This window comes from Musa acuminata, chromosome BXJ2-4 (assembly GCF_036884655.1).
Source record: "Musa acuminata AAA Group cultivar baxijiao chromosome BXJ2-4, Cavendish_Baxijiao_AAA, whole genome shotgun sequence".
Taxonomy (NCBI): Eukaryota; Viridiplantae; Streptophyta; class Magnoliopsida; order Zingiberales; family Musaceae; genus Musa; species Musa acuminata.
The window spans coordinates 4,695,680-4,714,211 of NC_088341.1; the positions used below are offsets into that span (position 1 = coordinate 4,695,680).

At 35.8% G+C, this 18,532-nt stretch overlaps 2 protein-coding genes across 4 annotated transcripts; one reads left to right on the plus strand and one right to left on the minus strand.

Moving 5' to 3' along the window:
• Positions 1-1,599: 1,599 nt before the first annotated feature.
• On the minus strand, positions 1,600-6,490 carry LOC135609612 (serine/threonine-protein kinase D6PK-like). Of its 2 annotated transcripts, none has more exons than XM_065103046.1 (3): positions 6,343-6,490; positions 4,294-5,412; positions 1,600-2,705 (listed from the first exon to the last, which is right to left on the minus strand). In XM_065103046.1, exons 2-3 carry the CDS (start codon positions 5,277-5,279, stop codon positions 1,838-1,840), a joined length of 1,854 nt encoding a protein of 617 aa, XP_064959118.1. In that variant the 5' UTR covers positions 5,280-5,412; positions 6,343-6,490; the 3' UTR covers positions 1,600-1,837. The 2 variants fall into 2 exon arrangements, with proteins under 2 accessions (XP_064959118.1, XP_064959119.1); XM_065103047.1 differs by having other exon boundaries at positions 6,242-6,372.
• A 5,270-nt stretch (positions 6,491-11,760) lies between these two features.
• LOC135609613 (protein phosphatase 1 regulatory inhibitor subunit PPP1R8 homolog) lies at positions 11,761-14,440 on the plus strand. Of its 2 annotated transcripts, none has more exons than XM_065103048.1 (3): positions 11,761-11,876; positions 12,071-12,967; positions 13,305-14,440. In XM_065103048.1, exons 2-3 carry the CDS (start codon positions 12,516-12,518, stop codon positions 14,113-14,115), a joined length of 1,263 nt encoding a protein of 420 aa, XP_064959120.1. In that variant the 5' UTR covers positions 11,761-11,876; positions 12,071-12,515; the 3' UTR covers positions 14,116-14,440. The 2 variants fall into 2 exon arrangements, with proteins under 2 accessions (XP_064959120.1, XP_064959121.1); XM_065103049.1 differs by having other exon boundaries at positions 11,774-11,876; positions 12,309-12,967.
• The last annotated feature ends 4,092 nt before the right edge of the window (positions 14,441-18,532 follow it).

The window sequence follows — 18,532 nt, forward strand, 5'->3', positions numbered from 1 at the left end:
ATACACATAGCCACCTTCTATCCAGGCAAGCCACTACAAGTATTTAAAGCAGATTTGTCAGAAAATATAATAGCAGTGTTAGTTTGAAACTTATCTTGTCATGTAAGCAATTGAACTTCATCCTGATATTAAATGCCCAGAGTTATGAAATGATATGTGCAAGTTAGGGTCATTATGAAATTGCTGAGTTAAACTACATGGTAAAAATGTATGATGAGAAAATGCTCATACCTCTTTTGAAAAAGGCTCTGTGCTGCCCTCAGTTACCAAGTGCATCATTCTCCTTTCTTTGGGTTTAATCTAAGATATCCTGAACATGTTCATAAGATGACAATATAAAGAACACAAATGTAGCAATGAAAGCCGATCTATAAGAGAGTCACCACAAGAGATTAAGGTAGCTCTTGGTTGAAAAAAATAAGAACTACAGTAGTGCCCTCAGTTGTCTTCCATAAAGCTTGATGATGGCAAAGGAATCATATGCAGTTAAAAACTGATAGTTGGAAGCAAATGCTTTATATAGTTATGCTTAGAGAAAAGAGAAGCTAACACTCTCTCCAAAGAGCCACTACAACTTTTATTTACAGTCAGTTTGCAAAAAGATCTAATAACAGAGTATGGGCCTTTTAAATGAAATCTCATCATAATGATTCCAAATGCAAAATCCATAAGATACAGACATGCATTTTTATACTTTAGAAATGTACTTTATGCCTGTATGAAAATATATATGATATATTAAAAAATTATAGATAACAAATTAAGGAAAAAAAAACTTTAATATTTTAACAATTTAATTCAACAAAACCATAAATCATGTATGTACTGACTTCTAGCCTGTCTAATCTTTTGCTTCATAATGAAGAGCCATAAACAATTTCATTATACAAATCAAGCCAAAAATTTTGGGTACTTTCAGTTTTCGAACAAAGAAACTAATTCATGTCCATCACATGTACCTTACAAGACAACAGCTGATGTAAAACCAGACCAACCTTTTTCCAACTGATAAAATTTGATGAGCTTCTTACATTGTTCCATGGCTTTGCTTGATCTCCAAACAGAAGCTGTGTCCATGACACTTGGTCTTGTAGCCATAAAAGTCTGCATGCACATAATCATTCATACTTATAAAGTGAACATGTAAATGTGCTTTGCTTAACTAGAATGTAGATAAGCACGAGTCAATTGTACGAAAAATTAAGTTTTTAAAAGGAATACCTTCAAGCTGACACATCTATCAAGAAGGTAAACCCCCATCCAAAACATCAGCCAAAAAAGACAGCATATATCCAATTATTAATAAAGACCTGTGGAGGAAAGAAGGCAGTATAGCAGGCATCTTGTTGCAATATCAGGCAAGGAAGAAAAGGTTTTTCCTTTACCTAGATGCCAAGATCACCCTTGTAGCTTTGTTCAAACATGAGTTGAGATGCCATGATTAAAAATCTAACATAAAAATTTGTTCAACCTTTGGCTCATCACTGTCAGTCTCCAAGATGCTCGGCCACATAAATGCAAATTACTAATAAAATTGTCTAAAATGTTCTGATCCACAGTTCATTAGCACAAGGATCCTTCTTGATGAACAAAGCTAAATGAAGTGTCAACTTCGGCCAAAATATCAAAAGATAACCAGGCCTTAATTAATAATCATCAACAGATGAGAACACCTCAGCATCCATTGAATGTAGATTTACAACTGAAACAGTCAACTTAGGACGAGAAAAGAAATACAATCAGAATGGCAACCTGTAAAGAGAACACTTCTAGGATATGTTTATAAACTCTACAAATTGCCTTAATACAACAAATTGAACCAGTTAAGAATATGGTACTAGAAGAAATCAAATTCCAGATAGTTATCTGAACCTTTTTCGAATGAGGTCTTCGCCTTTTGGCTTGTTGATGCCACAGGCCCCATGGTCTGCTCAGTCACGATGGGCTTTGGGACCTCAGGAGGGCTTGCACATCTAATCAAGGCCCAATTAACACCCTCAAAGAATGGGTGTTGCTTTATCTCCGTAGCACCACGCTTATAAGCAAGCCGGTGTTGTGGCTCCTTCACTAGCAATCCCCTTATAAGATCTCTAGCAGAAAAGCTCACAACTGGAGACTCCGGAAACCTCAAGGGCTGACCAATCACATTGAAAAGTGTAGCCCGGTTCCCAGATCCCTTAAAGGGAGTTTTTCCAAATAAAAGCTCATAGAGGAAGATACCAAAGGTCCACCAGTCCACAGCGCTGCCATGGCCCTCTCCCTTGATGATCTCAGGGGCCAAATATTCATGAGTGCCAACAAATGACATGGACCTGGCATCAGTAGGCTCTGCGATAAGCTCAGGCAATGGCCTAATCTGATTTCCGATCTCAAGCTTCTGCTTTCGCGCCTTCTTGGACTTGGAGGAGAATAGTCGAGGGGAGAAGCATGTTGTGGGGGCCACACAGGAAGGCTGGACACAGGATGGTTCGATACAAACAGGTTGGACACAGTAGGCAGGGTTATTTCTTCTGAAGGACTCGGAGTCAGGAGTGGAGGACTTGATGAGGGTGGGACTGACAGCACAACGGAGGGAGAGGTCAAAGTCTGAGAGCATGATGTGTCCATCCTCTCGGACGAGGACATTCTCTGGCTTCAAGTCACGATAGATGATACCAAGCATATGTAGGTATTCCAAAGCTAGGAGGACTTCTGATATGTAGAACCTGCATTTGTGGAAAAACAAATAGAAAAATGTCACAAATCATATGCATAAACATGTCAGTGGAAATTTGAAGATTCATTATTGATGCTTTATCATAATACTAATTTCAGTCATGTTGAGCAACAATAAAAAAAAATGTAATTCTCATTAAGAAAAGAGAGGAAATTATTCAACAAAGAAACCTTTTTATGAGGCACCTAATATAATATGCATAATGGTAGTCGCTTAATATTCATATCTAGTTTGTGGTGATGAGATCTCATAGGACCTAGGATGAACAAACTTATGATATCTCTAATGGTACCTCATAAACACGTTCCTTTTTTGGTGGTGAAGGTTCCTAAATTCAGTTATCCCTTGGTAACCCTTATTTAGTGGATAAGGTATAATTGTTTCCAGATTAAACAACTTTCCCTTGCAACTTTTAATTAATCATGATCCCATATTGTTGGTATTCATACTAAAGCATACATACACATCAGCCTAGTGCCCTTAGCACTAATTATGATTAAAAAACTGCCACTGGACAAAAGTTAGTGCTAATACAATATAGGCATTGAAGGAATGGATAAGCCAAATAACTTAGTGAAGGCACATGCAAGGACTTAAATCTCAGTCTGATGCCGATTTTGGTAAATTACTGGATCAGTATGATATAGGTATGTATCATTCAATATAATAAAAAATAAAAAAGAATAATATTGTATCAATATCGAGCTATATATTTTGGTATTGATGCTTGGTCGGGCCATAAATACTGACCTACACCTGATCAGTGCAATTAAGATTTAAAACCTTAGGCACACAGTCGTTGTTCATATATCCATGTAAAGTGTAATTAGGTGAATAGTGTATTTGTAAACCTTAACAGATTTCTCTAGCTAAGGTTATATACTAGAACCCACATAAATGAACAACTTGGCCTGTTCATCCATGATAGGAACCCTTCGTTTTTCCTTTCTTTTAATAATTTATCTTCCTAAGACTAGGTTAAACCAGATATCTAGCAGAAGGACATCGATTATAGACTTGTGTATAAGATATGTAACTCAACCGGGACAGTAGTTAAATAAGGCAGGCACCAAATCAGTCCATCTAATTCCTAAACTGAACAAAAACATTGGCACAGTAGTAAGCCTATATTTTTGTTACAAGCAATCCAGACTGTTAACAATATGTTCTTTGCTCAATACATCCTTTGATGATTCTTACATCTACTTGAAAGTGGTTTTTGTTACTCATGGCCTCAAAGTTTCATTTTGTTCAAGTTTCATTGAATTTTGTAACAGTGAAAAGTAATTATTACAAAACTCAAGTTGGTTATTGCTTTAGACTTGCATTCACATTCTAACAACCTAACAGCCTATTATTTCATTGAAATCAAATCATTTCCTTTCCTTAAAAGAATATTAACCTAATACAAACTGTTTTTCTTGGTGAACCAGAAACTATCTCCAAAACACATAAAACCTTAAAAGATGGAAAAATTAACTTTTAAATAGAAGGAACATTCTGAATAAGCAGACTAAACAGTTTATCAGTCCATGCATTATGTGGAGAAGAAATGATAATATCAACAAGATTCCTACTTGACTGCTTGCTCTGAAAAATATTTTCCAGGTTGCCTTTGCCGAAGGGTGTGCAGATCTCCTCCGGGACAAAATTCCATCACCAAACAAGAGAATTTTTCGGTCTCAAAGTGTGTATACAATGTCGGAAGAAATGGGTGATCAAGGCATTGCAATATATCCCTTTCCATCTGTGCTCTAAGCAGCTTTTTACGACTAGCTAGAGATACTTTGTCCATAACCTTCATAGCAAAATAGCATTTGGTCCCAGTCAACTCTGACAAGTAAACAGTGCCGATGTCTCCAGAGCCCAATCTCTTAAGCAGCCTGAAATGGCCTAAGCCAAAACCCCCATCTCTAGCCCGGATAGCCTGAATTGCTTCCCATCTTGAATCGTTTGCTTTGTGAGGCTTGTTAATGGTGCTGCTTATGCTGCTACCAGTACTTTCATTGCTGACATCACTGCTTGTACTGGCCCTGCACATACTATTCTTGCCACTCTCAACCCGGTCACTAATCTTAGCAGACCCACTAGTCTTTCTTAGACTGTTGGTGCCATCACTAACTTTGGTAGAAACTGAGTTTTCTTTCACGCTGTGTCGCTCTGTGTTCTCCTTTTCTGTACCCCTATTTGCTTCCAAGCTTACAGTCTCGTACAACCGAGGTAGCACCAAGGGCTCACCTTGTACACTTAACTGTTTCAGATCATCAGAGATTGCATTCAAGTAACTAGCCCCTGACTGTTCAGTTTTCTTTGAAGAAATCCCATCAACTGAAGAAGGTCCAATAGGCCCATTATCAAGGTGATGTAATTCTTGACCCTCTAAGACCTCAGTAGTTCCATGCATTGATGTCTCCTCCTGAACCAACTTTGGCAATCTGCTTGCTGTATTATGTTCTAGATTGCTTGGCTTAGGTATCTGCAAAGGTGAAGGCCGTCGAGAAGCCAGCCCAACATCCTGGCCAACAGGTTCAGATAAGGGTTCGCCAATGGTGCTAGATGCCATTAATACAGCCGCTCGCTCTTTTATTTATTAGACAACATTACATGAAACTTGCTCCTTGTATCTGGTGTCAATCTCCACCATCCACCTTGTAGCTTGAATAGCCCATCAGCGTATGCAGTGGATAACTGTGTGCCTGAATTGGGAACTGAATCATCAGAACTAGTTGACAAGCAGAATGATGCATGCATGTTGCAAAGAAAACAGTTGTAGAAGGGAAAAAGATACACAAGGTAGTCCTGGATTCATGATGATGAAAACATATTATTTACTATCAGAAGGGAAACTACCAAGAAACTGGATAACATAGAGACATGAACATCATCGTATCAAAAATTACCAAAACTTGATCTACTGACTAATCTGGCACAAACCAACTAGGTAACCATGGAAACGAAAATTCAAAGATGAAAGGCCACATCCTAATGAAGTAGAAAAAAAGATAATGACTTTCCAGAATGAGAAATTCGCAAAAATGAAAACATAACTTCTTTTTTTTTTTCAATGAAACGAAATCCACTTCAAGATGACAACTTGATAGATAAAACACCAACAGCTCCAATAACGCGTCAGCATACAGACCAAATCCTACAGAAAGGAATCACATTAAGGGCAACAATTCATTCAAAGGATCGAATCTTTCCCCTAAAGAAAGGAAGTTCGACGGAGCCCAGCTAAAAAAAGTCTGATTCTCGCCACAGAGTAACAACAGACAGCCCGAGAGAGAGGCCCCATGCAAGTAATCGAGTACTGGCTCCCAAAGTAACAAGAAAAGAACATAAAACTGGTGAGAAGGCTCTAAACAACAGGTAAAGATCACCAAAACCGCATCGAAATCCAATCTTTCTGTCAGCAAAGGAAACAAAAACCCAGCACGGAATCAAAGGAGGGATTTTTAGGGTATCGGAAGCGATTAGGCATCCGCTGATAAAATGATAATCCCTTCGAAGTCTCCCAACCCCAACCTTGGAAACCCTAACAGGGATCAAACGCCGCCCCTGAATTCTGCAAGCTAGATGCAAAAGTAATCATAGAAGAGCAGCAAAAAGTGATCTAAGAAGAGTACTTAATGGCGAAAGACCGCAGCTTTGGGTGGTTCCTTGGCTGACGAGGAAGTTCTTCTTGTAGTCTTCCCCCTGCAGCATCCAAAGAGAGAAGAGAGAGAGAGAGAGAGAGAGAGTAAAGGGCAGAAGAAGACTTGAAGAATTGTTAGGGCCCGCTTGGTATTAATTGTGTTTGTCATGTTTCCTGAATTAAAGAGAAATAAATATTTTGGTTGCCTTATATATTATTTTTTGCCTTTTTCTCAAGTTTAGATTAAAACTACTTGATTTCATTATTATTTTCCCCATAAAAACTTAAAAGTTTGTCTCAAATTGATGGAAATGTATCTAAACTTTTTTTTTTTTTACTTCTATAATTTCTTAAACAACACAAATATTTTCATAATTAAAAAAATTGATTTTTTGTATTTATAATTTTAGAATGTTCAATTTTTATCGAACCACTATCCACACAGAAATTTTGTTCAAATATTAATTTCTCTACAAGTCATATTTTCACAAACACTATCCTAATATTCTAATTCACTGACAATATTACTTATTTAATTATTCAGGGTTTTATGTGTGTGTGTATATATATATATATATATATATATATATATATATATATATATATGCTTTTATCCTCTGCATATATTTTTACTATCAAAAATCTTTAACAAACTAAAGTTAACTATTTAATTATAATTTTTTTTTAAAAAAATAAATGATAAAATTAAATTTTTAGTATAAAGACTCAACAATATATTGCTCAAATTTTTACCAATTAAACTAGCTGGCCCCTTCTTTATTTGATTATGATTAGCATAAGCTAATTTAAATTATTTTTTAATCAAATATTTAAATAGCATATCATTAGTATTCTTACCATCATAATTCATGTTTAAAATTTTAATTTAGCTTACAATATAAATTAATTACAAGTATAATTAATTATCTTAAGAGAGAGAGAGAGAGGTGTTTAAGATATTTTTTGAAACTAGTAAGACTCTCAATAAATCGAAAAAAGATAATAATGACATCAAGTCATCATTATATTTTTATTTTATTGTGTTAAAATTTAAATATAGAAGAATAAATATATATAAAAAAATACTCATTTTGACTGATATTTGTAGTATCTTTTGCTTAATTAATAAATAATAATAAAAAACTTATAAATCTTTTTTGGATAGTGGGCGTGAGTAATTGATGTGAAGCCACGAGGATCAATCAAGGAACATGAACGTGATTCATGGCGAAAGATAGTGGAAGCTAAAGGAAAGGTGGGAGACAAGGAAGACGTGGTTAACAACGATAGCTACGCTGGTAGCCTTCGCACCATTAGTTAGGGATTGCTGGAGTGGTCCATGCACCATGTTTCGTTTAGCTTTCAGCCATGGGAAGAAGAAGATGAGTACCAAATCGGATTGAGATGTCAATCCATCCTACCGACAGCATTTTGGCATTGATTGCTTCATCATCAGCGCTCCAAAATAAATTATTATTATTATTATTATTATTGCCATGCCGGTGGAATGAGAAAGTGATGATGTCATGTTCAAATCGTATGCCCTGGAGACAAGAAAATATGCTGAATAGTAGTGATCTAAGGTAAATAATATATATGGACTTGTGATAATTGATGATCATAACATTTTTATTTTGATTGATTGGATCAGTAAGCATTTTGTACCTCTCTGTGTGTAGTTGAAGCAGTACGTTCAATCACTAATCCATCATCCCGCTGGCCATCGCAGTGGTTTCTACCATGAGGGAGCATTAATAGTAGTGCTAAGGACGGAGAACTACATGAAACACGGCAATGCAAGGAAGAGTTGCCGTGGCGGGGGCATTCCAGCAGCAACTTGAGTGTCGAACAAGCTTGTGCAGGAGGTTGTCGGAGTCCTCGCGAGCATGGCGGACCGGCGACAGCAACATGAACTGGGTAATCGCCTGGAGTCGCGGTGGTGGGAAGGCAGTCGTGGTTGGGATAAACTTCACCGGTTGCTCCATTCGAGTAAGCAGGCCGGAGATGCATGTGCAGGACCTTGAAGGATCTGCACCTAAAGCAGGCACGTCTGCCGGAGGCAAAACAACACACACACACGCGCACTCTCTCTCTCTCTCTCTCCGTCTCTCCCTCTCTCGTTTGGACGCGGAGAAGAAGACAAAGAGGATAGAAAGATACTGAGGGTCGACTGCATGCATGTCGGAATACCTCTTTGTGCCATAGGAACATTGACCCATACACATTGTAGCTCGAGCATTTGCACTCACCTCGCCATCCGCTCGAACTCATCCAATTCGAACAAACAGGCTAGATTGGATCCAACCATAAAGATGAACGACCTTAATGTCTTCTCATCAGCTATCGAAGTTTTACCTTCCATTAATCTTCACTTGCATAGCACATGCATGATTGGAACAAATAAAAAGTGTACATTCTTGAAAGTAGTATAATCCTTCCAGCAAAGGCAAGACATAGAATGGTTATCAACTGGTCATCTCAGGAAATCATTAGGAAACTCTTCTTTCAGCAAAAAGAAGAACAAAAAAGGATCATGCAGATTCAGAAAAAGAAAAGAAAAAATTGCGCCTTGATCATCTTTTCTGCTTAAAATTGGATGTTAAAGCACCACCAGGTGGAGTAGTTATCATGTCAGGTTAGTCCCATCCATGGTTTGACTTTTCATCCGACACATTCATTCATCTTCCTTTACTCTTTTCTTCTCTGAAACTTCCGAAAGGTAAGGTGGTGGTGGTCCAGAAAACAAAGCTCTCCTGCAGGTTCATGATCTTTAGCAATGAATCTACTGTTGGTGAGGCAGTGTCCTTATTAATGCCATCCTTTTGAGTTATTCTGAAATCAGCTGCATAAAACAAGCAGTCAGAATCTTCATCCCAAAAGAGCTCAATGATTGCTACAGGTAATGATTTCCTTACTGTTCTCTTCCAGTAGAACAGACCGGAATTTGATACCTCATAATTCATCTGATACTGTTCATCAACATTTTTCTTGTATGTGTTTTGCCAACCAAAGTCATCTGATTTAGATTCAATTTCTAATGCTAACCTCTTCATGCAAACTTTGGCGACTGTTGAAAGCACATGCAATCCATCCAAGAAACATATGCCTCATATCTGAAAAGCCACCAAAGAAATCAAAGATTGCTATATAACTCATGATTTTTTTATTGCTTTTTCTCTTCCAGCAGGATAGACCAGAATCTAATATCTTATAATTTGCATGTTCTTCAGCATTTTTCTTCTGCACTTTTTGCCAAACTCATCTGATTTAGATTGAGTTTCTAATGCTAATCTCTCTATGCATTGAGAAAAAAAAAAAAAGAAACCATCTATTGAGAAAAAAGATCGATTTTGGTATTGGCAAGACACCACTTGACAAACTAATTGGAAGTGTTACACTCAAGACAATGGCACATGATTCCTGTTGCACTTTTCTTCCTTTTTCATGTTGACATGTCACAAAGGATGGGATGGCAGTGAGGATCAGAGAGAGAGAGAGAGAGAGAGAGAGAGATTGAAAGTATAACATAGTAATTAGGTGTTAGTATGAAATGGAAATGCTAAACCTTGACTTTGGCCTCTCTCTCTTTCATTTCTGAATTGAAGTTGCAGATATTGAAGGCATATGTGTCTGATAAAATCAAAATTTTGTTGAAGTTGGTGCAAATCTGATGCTCTTCCATATTTAAATCTATCAAGGCTAGTCTATGCATTTGGATCAAAGTCAATGACACTTACTATCAAATCATAACGGGCCTATTTTTCAAATTAAATCTTATACAGATAATGTTCTTCTTTCTCCTAGAAAATGAATCAGGTTGGATCAATTTTGATATGTTCGATCGACTGACTGACTATCAAATTTAATATTTCTTTTATAATTTTACCCAAATGTGTCTATACTATATATAAATCTAATTGTTATACTGTTTCCTAGTGAATCAGCTTGGACTTGTTCAGTCACTTTTTATTGATTTTATCCATGAGCTTCACCTAAAAGTAATAATATGATCCAATTAAAACTAGATTGGGGAAGAGAAAGGCTGGGCTTAGGTAATGCACATTTGTGAATCTTTGTCATGAACAAAAATACCAGGTCTCCATGAGTGATATTTACCCATTAGATTCTTCTAGAGAGTGAATAAGATCTTCATTGATCCTTGACAAGATGCCTATAAGAAACCAAACTTTGTGATATCCTGCTTAATTTTTATTTTATCATCCTACTACTTGATGAAAGCAAAATAAGGACATTTGCTAAGGTGGATGACTGAAGCTGCTGGCCTTGTTCATTTTTGATGTATGATGCATGAGGCAAACTCAATAAGGGTAAGTTGGACTGCATCCAACTAGAGTACATTCAGGTGGAATGTGCCAATGTGGTAATGTCAAGATGAGAATAGAAAGACATAGAGAAATTAAGTGTCAGGTTAGTGAGAGAAGAATATTTCCATTTAATTTTTTAGGAGGATTCAGAATTATAGTATTAGGATCTTAGTATATGAGTCGTATGAAGATGTTTCATTTTGATATAATTTCATTCAATTCTACTCGATTTGATAGCCGAAAAGAAAAAAAACTAAAATCAAAAGGAATAGTAGAAAAGCTAATGACTATCTAAGTGTTAAGCCTTAGGAGGGGTGGAGAAAAAGAGCCAATTAGATAAAAAGAACTTATGATATGATTATGAAATAAAGGGAATGCTGCTTTTCTTGCAATTTTTTCATTATGTATTTTCTCTTTAAATATAATTTTGTGATTTTATTTATCTTTGCATTACTCAACACATTAATTTATTTCAAAGCTTTAATTGGAAACATTTTGAGTCTTTTTCTACAACATATTTATTTATTACAGTAATATCCTGGTATGATATATTTACTATTTTGGTAAATATGCCATTGTTATTTTCTAATATATTTTTTCTTTTATAAAACTTCCTATCTTTTATTTTTTTATTTTTTATAATTATTTCGTTAGGTTGAATCATAACAATTGATATCAAAACAAACCAAGTAATATATTGATTTTAATTTTTTTAACTAAAATAGTAAAAAAAAATTAAAAAATAAATATTAACTTGAAACATACTGCTTTGACCATCAATTTCATACTGTCTTCTTTATTATCAGGCTTAATTTTCAATTAATATGAATATTCATTTGATTATATGTAAAATAGGGTTTTATTATAATTCAAACTTGATATTTGATTTAATTCATTTTTCTAATATTTAGTAAATACTAGGGTGAAGGATTGCCACCATCTTTGTTAAACGTCAACCTCAATCACGTACCTGTGGTCTGGGGTCATTTAGATAGCGGGCCCACTAGTGATGGCGGATGTGGTGCACGATTGGGTCGACCGGAGAGTGCCTCTTCTTTTGTATTTTATATATTGCTTACGAAGACCACAACGCCTCTCCGCCAATCACCGCTGCTCCCACTGCTCTCTCCTCTCGACGCGTTACTCCCTTCGTCCTCCACGGAGAAACCCTAATCGTAAAATTGCTCTCGATCTCTCCGAGGTAAACCCTTGTTCTCTCCATTCTCCTTATTGTTTGCCCCGGAATCGTTGATTGGATCTTCGGTTACTCGTGTGATTCAATTTCCATCGGGTGATTTCCTTGTTCTCGTCAGGACATTCAATTTACATCTGATTTTGGATTCGGTCAAAAGAAACCTCTTTTGGTAGACACCTTTCTGCATGTATCTGATGTAGGTCGTACTGTCTGTGAGGGATGGAGCGTTCGAGGGTTTCGATTGCTGGAAGGGAGCTTCTTTGTTCGTCTTTTATGATTTTGGGCGTTGCATTTCTGCTGAGATAGGGATCTTGGGTTGGCTACGATGGATTCTTCCGTATCATTATCTTTTTACGGCTTGTACTCGACCAGATGGTGGTGATACTATTGTTCTAGCATTGGTTACTATTTTTTTTTTCCTTTCGCTTCATGGTGCAGCATATTGAGGACGAAGGCATCGAGGGCTGATTCAGGGAACAGTTGTAGTTTTCTTTTCTATGTTTTCTGGCGTCCATTTAAGCTATAGAATTTGTGGTTGAATGCTTCGGATTGATAAAAATTGAAGCCCTTTTTTGTTTCTGAACCAAACATTGCATCTTTGGTGACTTTCATGGAGGCCACAAATTAAGAAAAAAAGCCATAAAAATGTATAGAGGAGGTCTCGATAGGTTTAAGAAAGCCCAATCTTTGGAGCCTTATTCTATCGCTATTAGTGCACCGTCCAAATCTGCTTCGTCTCCTAAACCAACAAATTCTTTGGCTGAGTCATTCCAGACTCAAAATTCCAACCTAAATTATGCGCAGCATCAACAGCATGTTGCCTCAAAGTTCACAGGATCTGAAGCAACGGTTCCAGCCCCACATACTACTCAGATTGGTGGTGGGCAATCCACTTGGCAGTCCCCTGACTGGGCAACAGAGCCACGTCCTGGGGTTTATTATCTTGAGGTCATGAAGGACGGCGAAGTCATCGATCGGATTGATTTAGAGAAGCGAAGACATATCTTTGGAAGGCAGGTCCCAACGTGTGATTTTGTGCTGGATCACCAGTCTGTGTCACGCCAACATGCTGCAGTAGTTCCCCACAAAAATGGAAGGTTAGATTTTTGATCTTCTTATGTTTGTTGGTTAGATTTATGATCTTCTTACGTTTGTTGGTTTACTTATCCATGACGTTCTTAACCAATGGATTGAAAGCATGATGAAGCATATACTTTGAGATAGTTCAGTTTGTGCTTGCATAAATCTTATGACCGTGTCTTGTTCAAATTTTTGCTTTCTAGTCTTTGGTGATTTTGTAGAATGTAATATCTTTTATTTAAACTTAATATTGTGATTTATTGAAAGCTTATAAGATGGAATGGTTTCACTTTGAATTATATCTTTCTCTATGTTGCTTATGTCTAACAGCACATTTATACTTTGTTTTGACAGCATATATGTAATTGACTTAGGGTCAGTGCATGGTACATTTGTTGGAAATGAGAGACTAACTAAGGATAATCCTGTTGAGCTTGAGGTTGGTCAATCTCTACGATTTGCTGCATCAACAAGAAGTTACATACTAAGAAAGAACACTGCTGCCCTCTTTCCTACCCTTGCTCTTCCAGCAGGAGTTGATTTACCCTCCCCTCCAGACCCTACCGATGAGGATGCTGTTGTGGCATACAATACAATATTGAATCGGTATGGTGTCACTAAGTCAGATCTTTCATCCAAGTCAAAGAGCTCTTCAGGCAATGCTTCAAGTGGAATTGATGAGAACCGCCTCCGGGACAGACCTTCCAAGAGAAGTAGGAAAAACAGAGTAGCGTTCAAGGATCAGGTTGGGGGAGAACTGGTTGAAGTAGTTGGCATATCTGATGGTGCAGATGTTGAAACTGAACCAGGCCCTATCGGTGTAAAAGAAGGTAGTCTTGTTGGTAAGTACGAATCTCTCGTGCAAGTTACTGTTATACCAAAAGGTAGAGGGCAGATAGCTCAAAAGGAAGAAGGTACATCTCCCAAAGGTGTCACCGATAAGCTACAGAATATTTTGAACAAAGTCAAAGGCACTCAAAAAAGTGGGATTTATGATGATCTATACGGAGATGCCTTTTCTGGTAAGGTGGGTTCTTCTTGGGCATATAGATCAGACGGACAGACAGGATCAACCAAAGGTGTTGAGGAAAAGCCTCCTAGCTCTGCCGGTAAAAAGGAACATGGTTCAGCTGATGACAGTGATGACCTCTTCGGTGACTCTTGATGATGTTGTAATTTTTGAGGTTCATCATCCTAGGGGGTTGAAAATTGATGGGCTTGCAAGTATTCTTGGAGATGCCAGGAAAAGTTTCATACCTTCAACTTTCGAGAACATGGCTTTGTCCAGCATACGTCAGTGCTTAGTCTGTTTAGTGACTTAGATGATGTATGAAAATCCATGAATTTTATCTTCCTTTGCTCATCAATGATGTTTTATAGCACGGATTGTTTTTGAATTCTGTATCTGAGAAATCATTTGTAAGCCATGATTATCCCCTTGGATCTTGTTCCATACAACGAAGGTGCTCGCAGACATTCATTGTCCAGTATTCAACCGTTTTAGCTAATCCTTTTAATGTTTAACTTTTTTGTTTCGTAGTATTCATAGTTGACTTTCATCTTCTCTCATACCTTTCTTGAGCGTGCGTGGTTTGTTCCTTTTAACATTGAGCTGTCTTACATTTTGATTACAACTTTGAAATCTTGTGTCAACCAGAAAGAGACTCGAGTATGAAAGTTACTTCTGTTGTGTATATCTTTTTTTTTTTTTTTTTTGAAACTTTTAACTTATGTTTTTAATTCCGAATATCAAAGTTATTGTTACGGGATAATCTTATATCGAGAGTATCTTGTAACTTTTTAGTATGCAATATTCTCATATCTGCAGTGTTTTATGCTTTTCATATAATGATTGAAGCAAAGTTAAACAAGATATGTAACATCTTGTTTTAATCTCATATGAGGAATAGATTAAAACTTAAATTAACTTATAAGAGTTTGATAAGGAATTATTTTTAATACACTCTTTTAAGTTAATCTTAGTTTTAATTCACTTTTGATTTGGGATTAAATGAATGTGTTACAAAATATTTCTCATCATATTTTCATAAGTCAATATCAATTTTAACTTATGTTTTATGTACAACTTCAACGAAAAAAAACAAACCAAGTCTATTTTTGTATTTGCGAAACCTTCAACTCATGTTTTTAATTTCGAATGTCAAGTTATTGCTATGTCCTTCATGAAACACCAATGGTTGTGACTCGATCATATGTAACACCCCTTAATCTCATATCGGGAGTGGTATACCCCTCATATAATGATTAAAGTAAAATTAAACAAGACATGTAATACCTCGCTTTAGTGTCATATTAGGAGTGGATTAATACTTAAATCAACTTATAAGAGTTTGATGAGGAATTATTTTTAATACACCCATCATACTCTTATAAGTCAATCTTAATCTTAACCTACTTCTGATTTAAGTTTAAATGGAAGTGTTACTAAATATTTATCATCAACTTTAATAAGAAATAAACCAAGTTTTCTTTTGTATTTGGGAGCAGACATATTGATCAATATTGATCATGTTTTTTTTCTTGTCGGAAGCCTTCAACTCATATTTGTAATTTCGAATGTCAAGTTATTGTTGTACTTTTCATGGAACAAGTATGGTTATGACTTCTTTATATTTAAAATCATTTAATCTCGTATTGAGAGTCAATCTCAGTTTTAGTTCACTTTTGATTTGAGATTAAATAAATATGTTATAATTTTTTTCTTTATTATCGTCTTAAATCATTCTTAGTCTTAACTTATTTTTGATGTGCAACCTCAACAATAAACAAACCAATTCTCCTATTGGATTTGTGAGTTGAAATGTTGATTATCTCTTCTTTATTAAATGCTCTATAATCAAGTGTCATGTCCTTTGTATAATGGTTGAAGGATAGTTAAATAAGATACATAATACCTTACTCTAATCTCATATTGGGAATGGAATAATACTTAAATCAACTTATAAAAGTTTGATGGAGAATTATATTTAATATACCTATCACACTTTTCAAGCTAATCTTAGTCTTAATTCACTTTTGATTTGAGATTAAATGAATTTATTATAAAGTATTTCTCATCGTATCTTCATAAGTCAATCTTTGTCAAACAAGAAACAAACTAAGTTCACTTTTGTAATTGAGAGTTGAAATATTGATCATGTTTTCCTTGTTGGAAGCCTTTAACTCATGTTTTTAATTTCGAGTGTCATGTTATTGCAATACCCTTCATGGAACACCGACACCCCCTTAATCTTATATTGGAAGTGGATTAATACTTAAATCATCTTATAAAAGTTTGATGAAGAATTATTTCTAATACACCAGTCACATTATTACAAATCAATCTTAGTCTTAATTCACTACTGATTGATTTATGTCTTTCTAGTTGAAAGCCTTCAATTAATGTTTTTAATTTCAAGTATCAAGTTATTGATATGCCCTTCATAAAAGAGCAATTGTTGTGACTCTTTCCGTTGTAAAACTCTTTAATCTTATATCAAGAGTATCAAGTTTTTAATCTCTTCAAATATAACACCTTAATCTCATATCGAGAGTGTCATATATCCTTCATATAATAATATAATTGAAACAAAGTTAAACGAGATGTACCACCCCTCGCTCGCTTTAGTCTCTATTGGGAATGAAATAATACTTAAATCATTTTGTAATAGTTTGATGGAGAATTATTTTCAGTATACCCATCACACTATTATAAGTCAATCTATCAACTTCTGATTTATGATTAAATAGATGTATTACAAAATATTTCTCATCATATTTTCATAAGCCAATCTTAGTCTTGACTCATTTTCGATGTAAGAGTTTAAACAAAAACAAACCAAATTTATTTTTGCATATGAGAGTTGAAACGTTATCATGTTTTTCTTATTGGAAGCCTCCAACTCATATTTTTAATTTCGAGTATTAAATTATTACTATTCTCTTCATGAAATAACAATGGTTAGGACTTCTTCACAGAAAGAATTTTCCTCAACAGAATAAATGATTTTTCTCAACGGAATAGAGAGATTTCCTCGTATAGTTGGGAAAATCTTATCTTCTAATCTTGCAACTCATATGGAGAGTGTCAACCTTGCAACTCATAACACCCCTTGATCTTTTCTTAGTTGGGAAAATCTTATCTTCTATCAGTAACATCCCTTAATCTCGCAGAAGCTGGCCATCTAGGGTTTGGCGTGGGGGTCGGCAACTCGAGGGCTAGAGCGGCAAATCACGCCTTCTTGCAGATTGTGGCTTATTTTGGAGGAGGTGCACAATGTTTAGCATGCTATTCTGGAAGCCCAGGGAGCAGCCACATACCTTTTCTACGATTAATAAACTCAATGAGGTACCTTTGGCTTGCTTGTTTTGTTGATGTTGTTTATTTTGAGTAGATGATCGTTCTTGATCGTCGTTGTAACTTCATCATGGCGAAGATTTTTGTAGATGATCGACTATGAGATGAACCCTGGGTAGCATAGTGTTTGTTTCTGCTTGGTTTGGCCTTTGTAGTTCTGTTTTATCTGGTACGAGAAGTGGCACTTGCGAAGGTCTTCTGGTTTTAGATGTATAAATTGATTTCTTCATCTCAGCCTTTTGTTGATCTGGTATTGACTGTTTGATTTGAAGTTGATAATCACCAATCTCCACTAAATTTGTCCAGATTACATTCTGTTTCATGCTTGCCATTCTACTCGGTACGTTTAATAATGTATTTGATATATGTTCAGTTTTCTGGTAACAAGGGTTGTTAGTAAGGGCTGAAAATAATGCGATGAAAATATTAAAAATCGAGAAGTAATTTATGCAAGAAAAAAATTATTCTTATCTAGAAGAATAAACTATGAGAATCTCTCCAGGAACAATGAGATGAAGCGCTTCATTTTTAGTACGTGTCTTGGAGTGGAGAATTAAATGATAGGTACACAATATATGTTATGGAGATAGCATAGCAAATTAAGCTGATATGTACACTGGTAAATTATTAACATTGGATAGGGAACTTTTACAAAGTTGAAACAAAATTGATGTAAAAGATTTATGTGATTGTGATAGTGATAGGAAGGTCTCATGTATGAAGTATGGACTACACCTTTCATTTTAACATTTCACATACTGTTTACGAGAGGATGGATTAGTTGTTTTCTTGAAATCATAACTGGTACCACTAGAAGAGTGATTCCAACTTCTGGAACTTAAGTGAATTAATTTCTTCCTCAATGAGTTTCATCTAATCGCTATGTAAGAACAGAAGAAAGAAGAGAAGCAGGTGGCAGGAGTCCTTTCTAAGAAGAAGGACTTACTCAAAATGTGATCTTTTGAAAGAAGACAATCAGCTGACCGGTGAAAGGATAAAAATGGTATGCCATTACGTGATCTACGAGGTGAGAGAGAGAGAGAGAGAGGTCCTAACTCCCAATTGTCATTGCTCATAGGTATTTACAGAAGCCAACTCCCATTAGTTTGTGGCTGGAAGTTAAGGTCTTTGAAGACCTTATGTTTTCCTGGTATTGACAATTAATCCTTTTTTTATTCTATTATTTCTCAAGATAAACTTGGAAGAAAAGACTTGCCATGGAAAT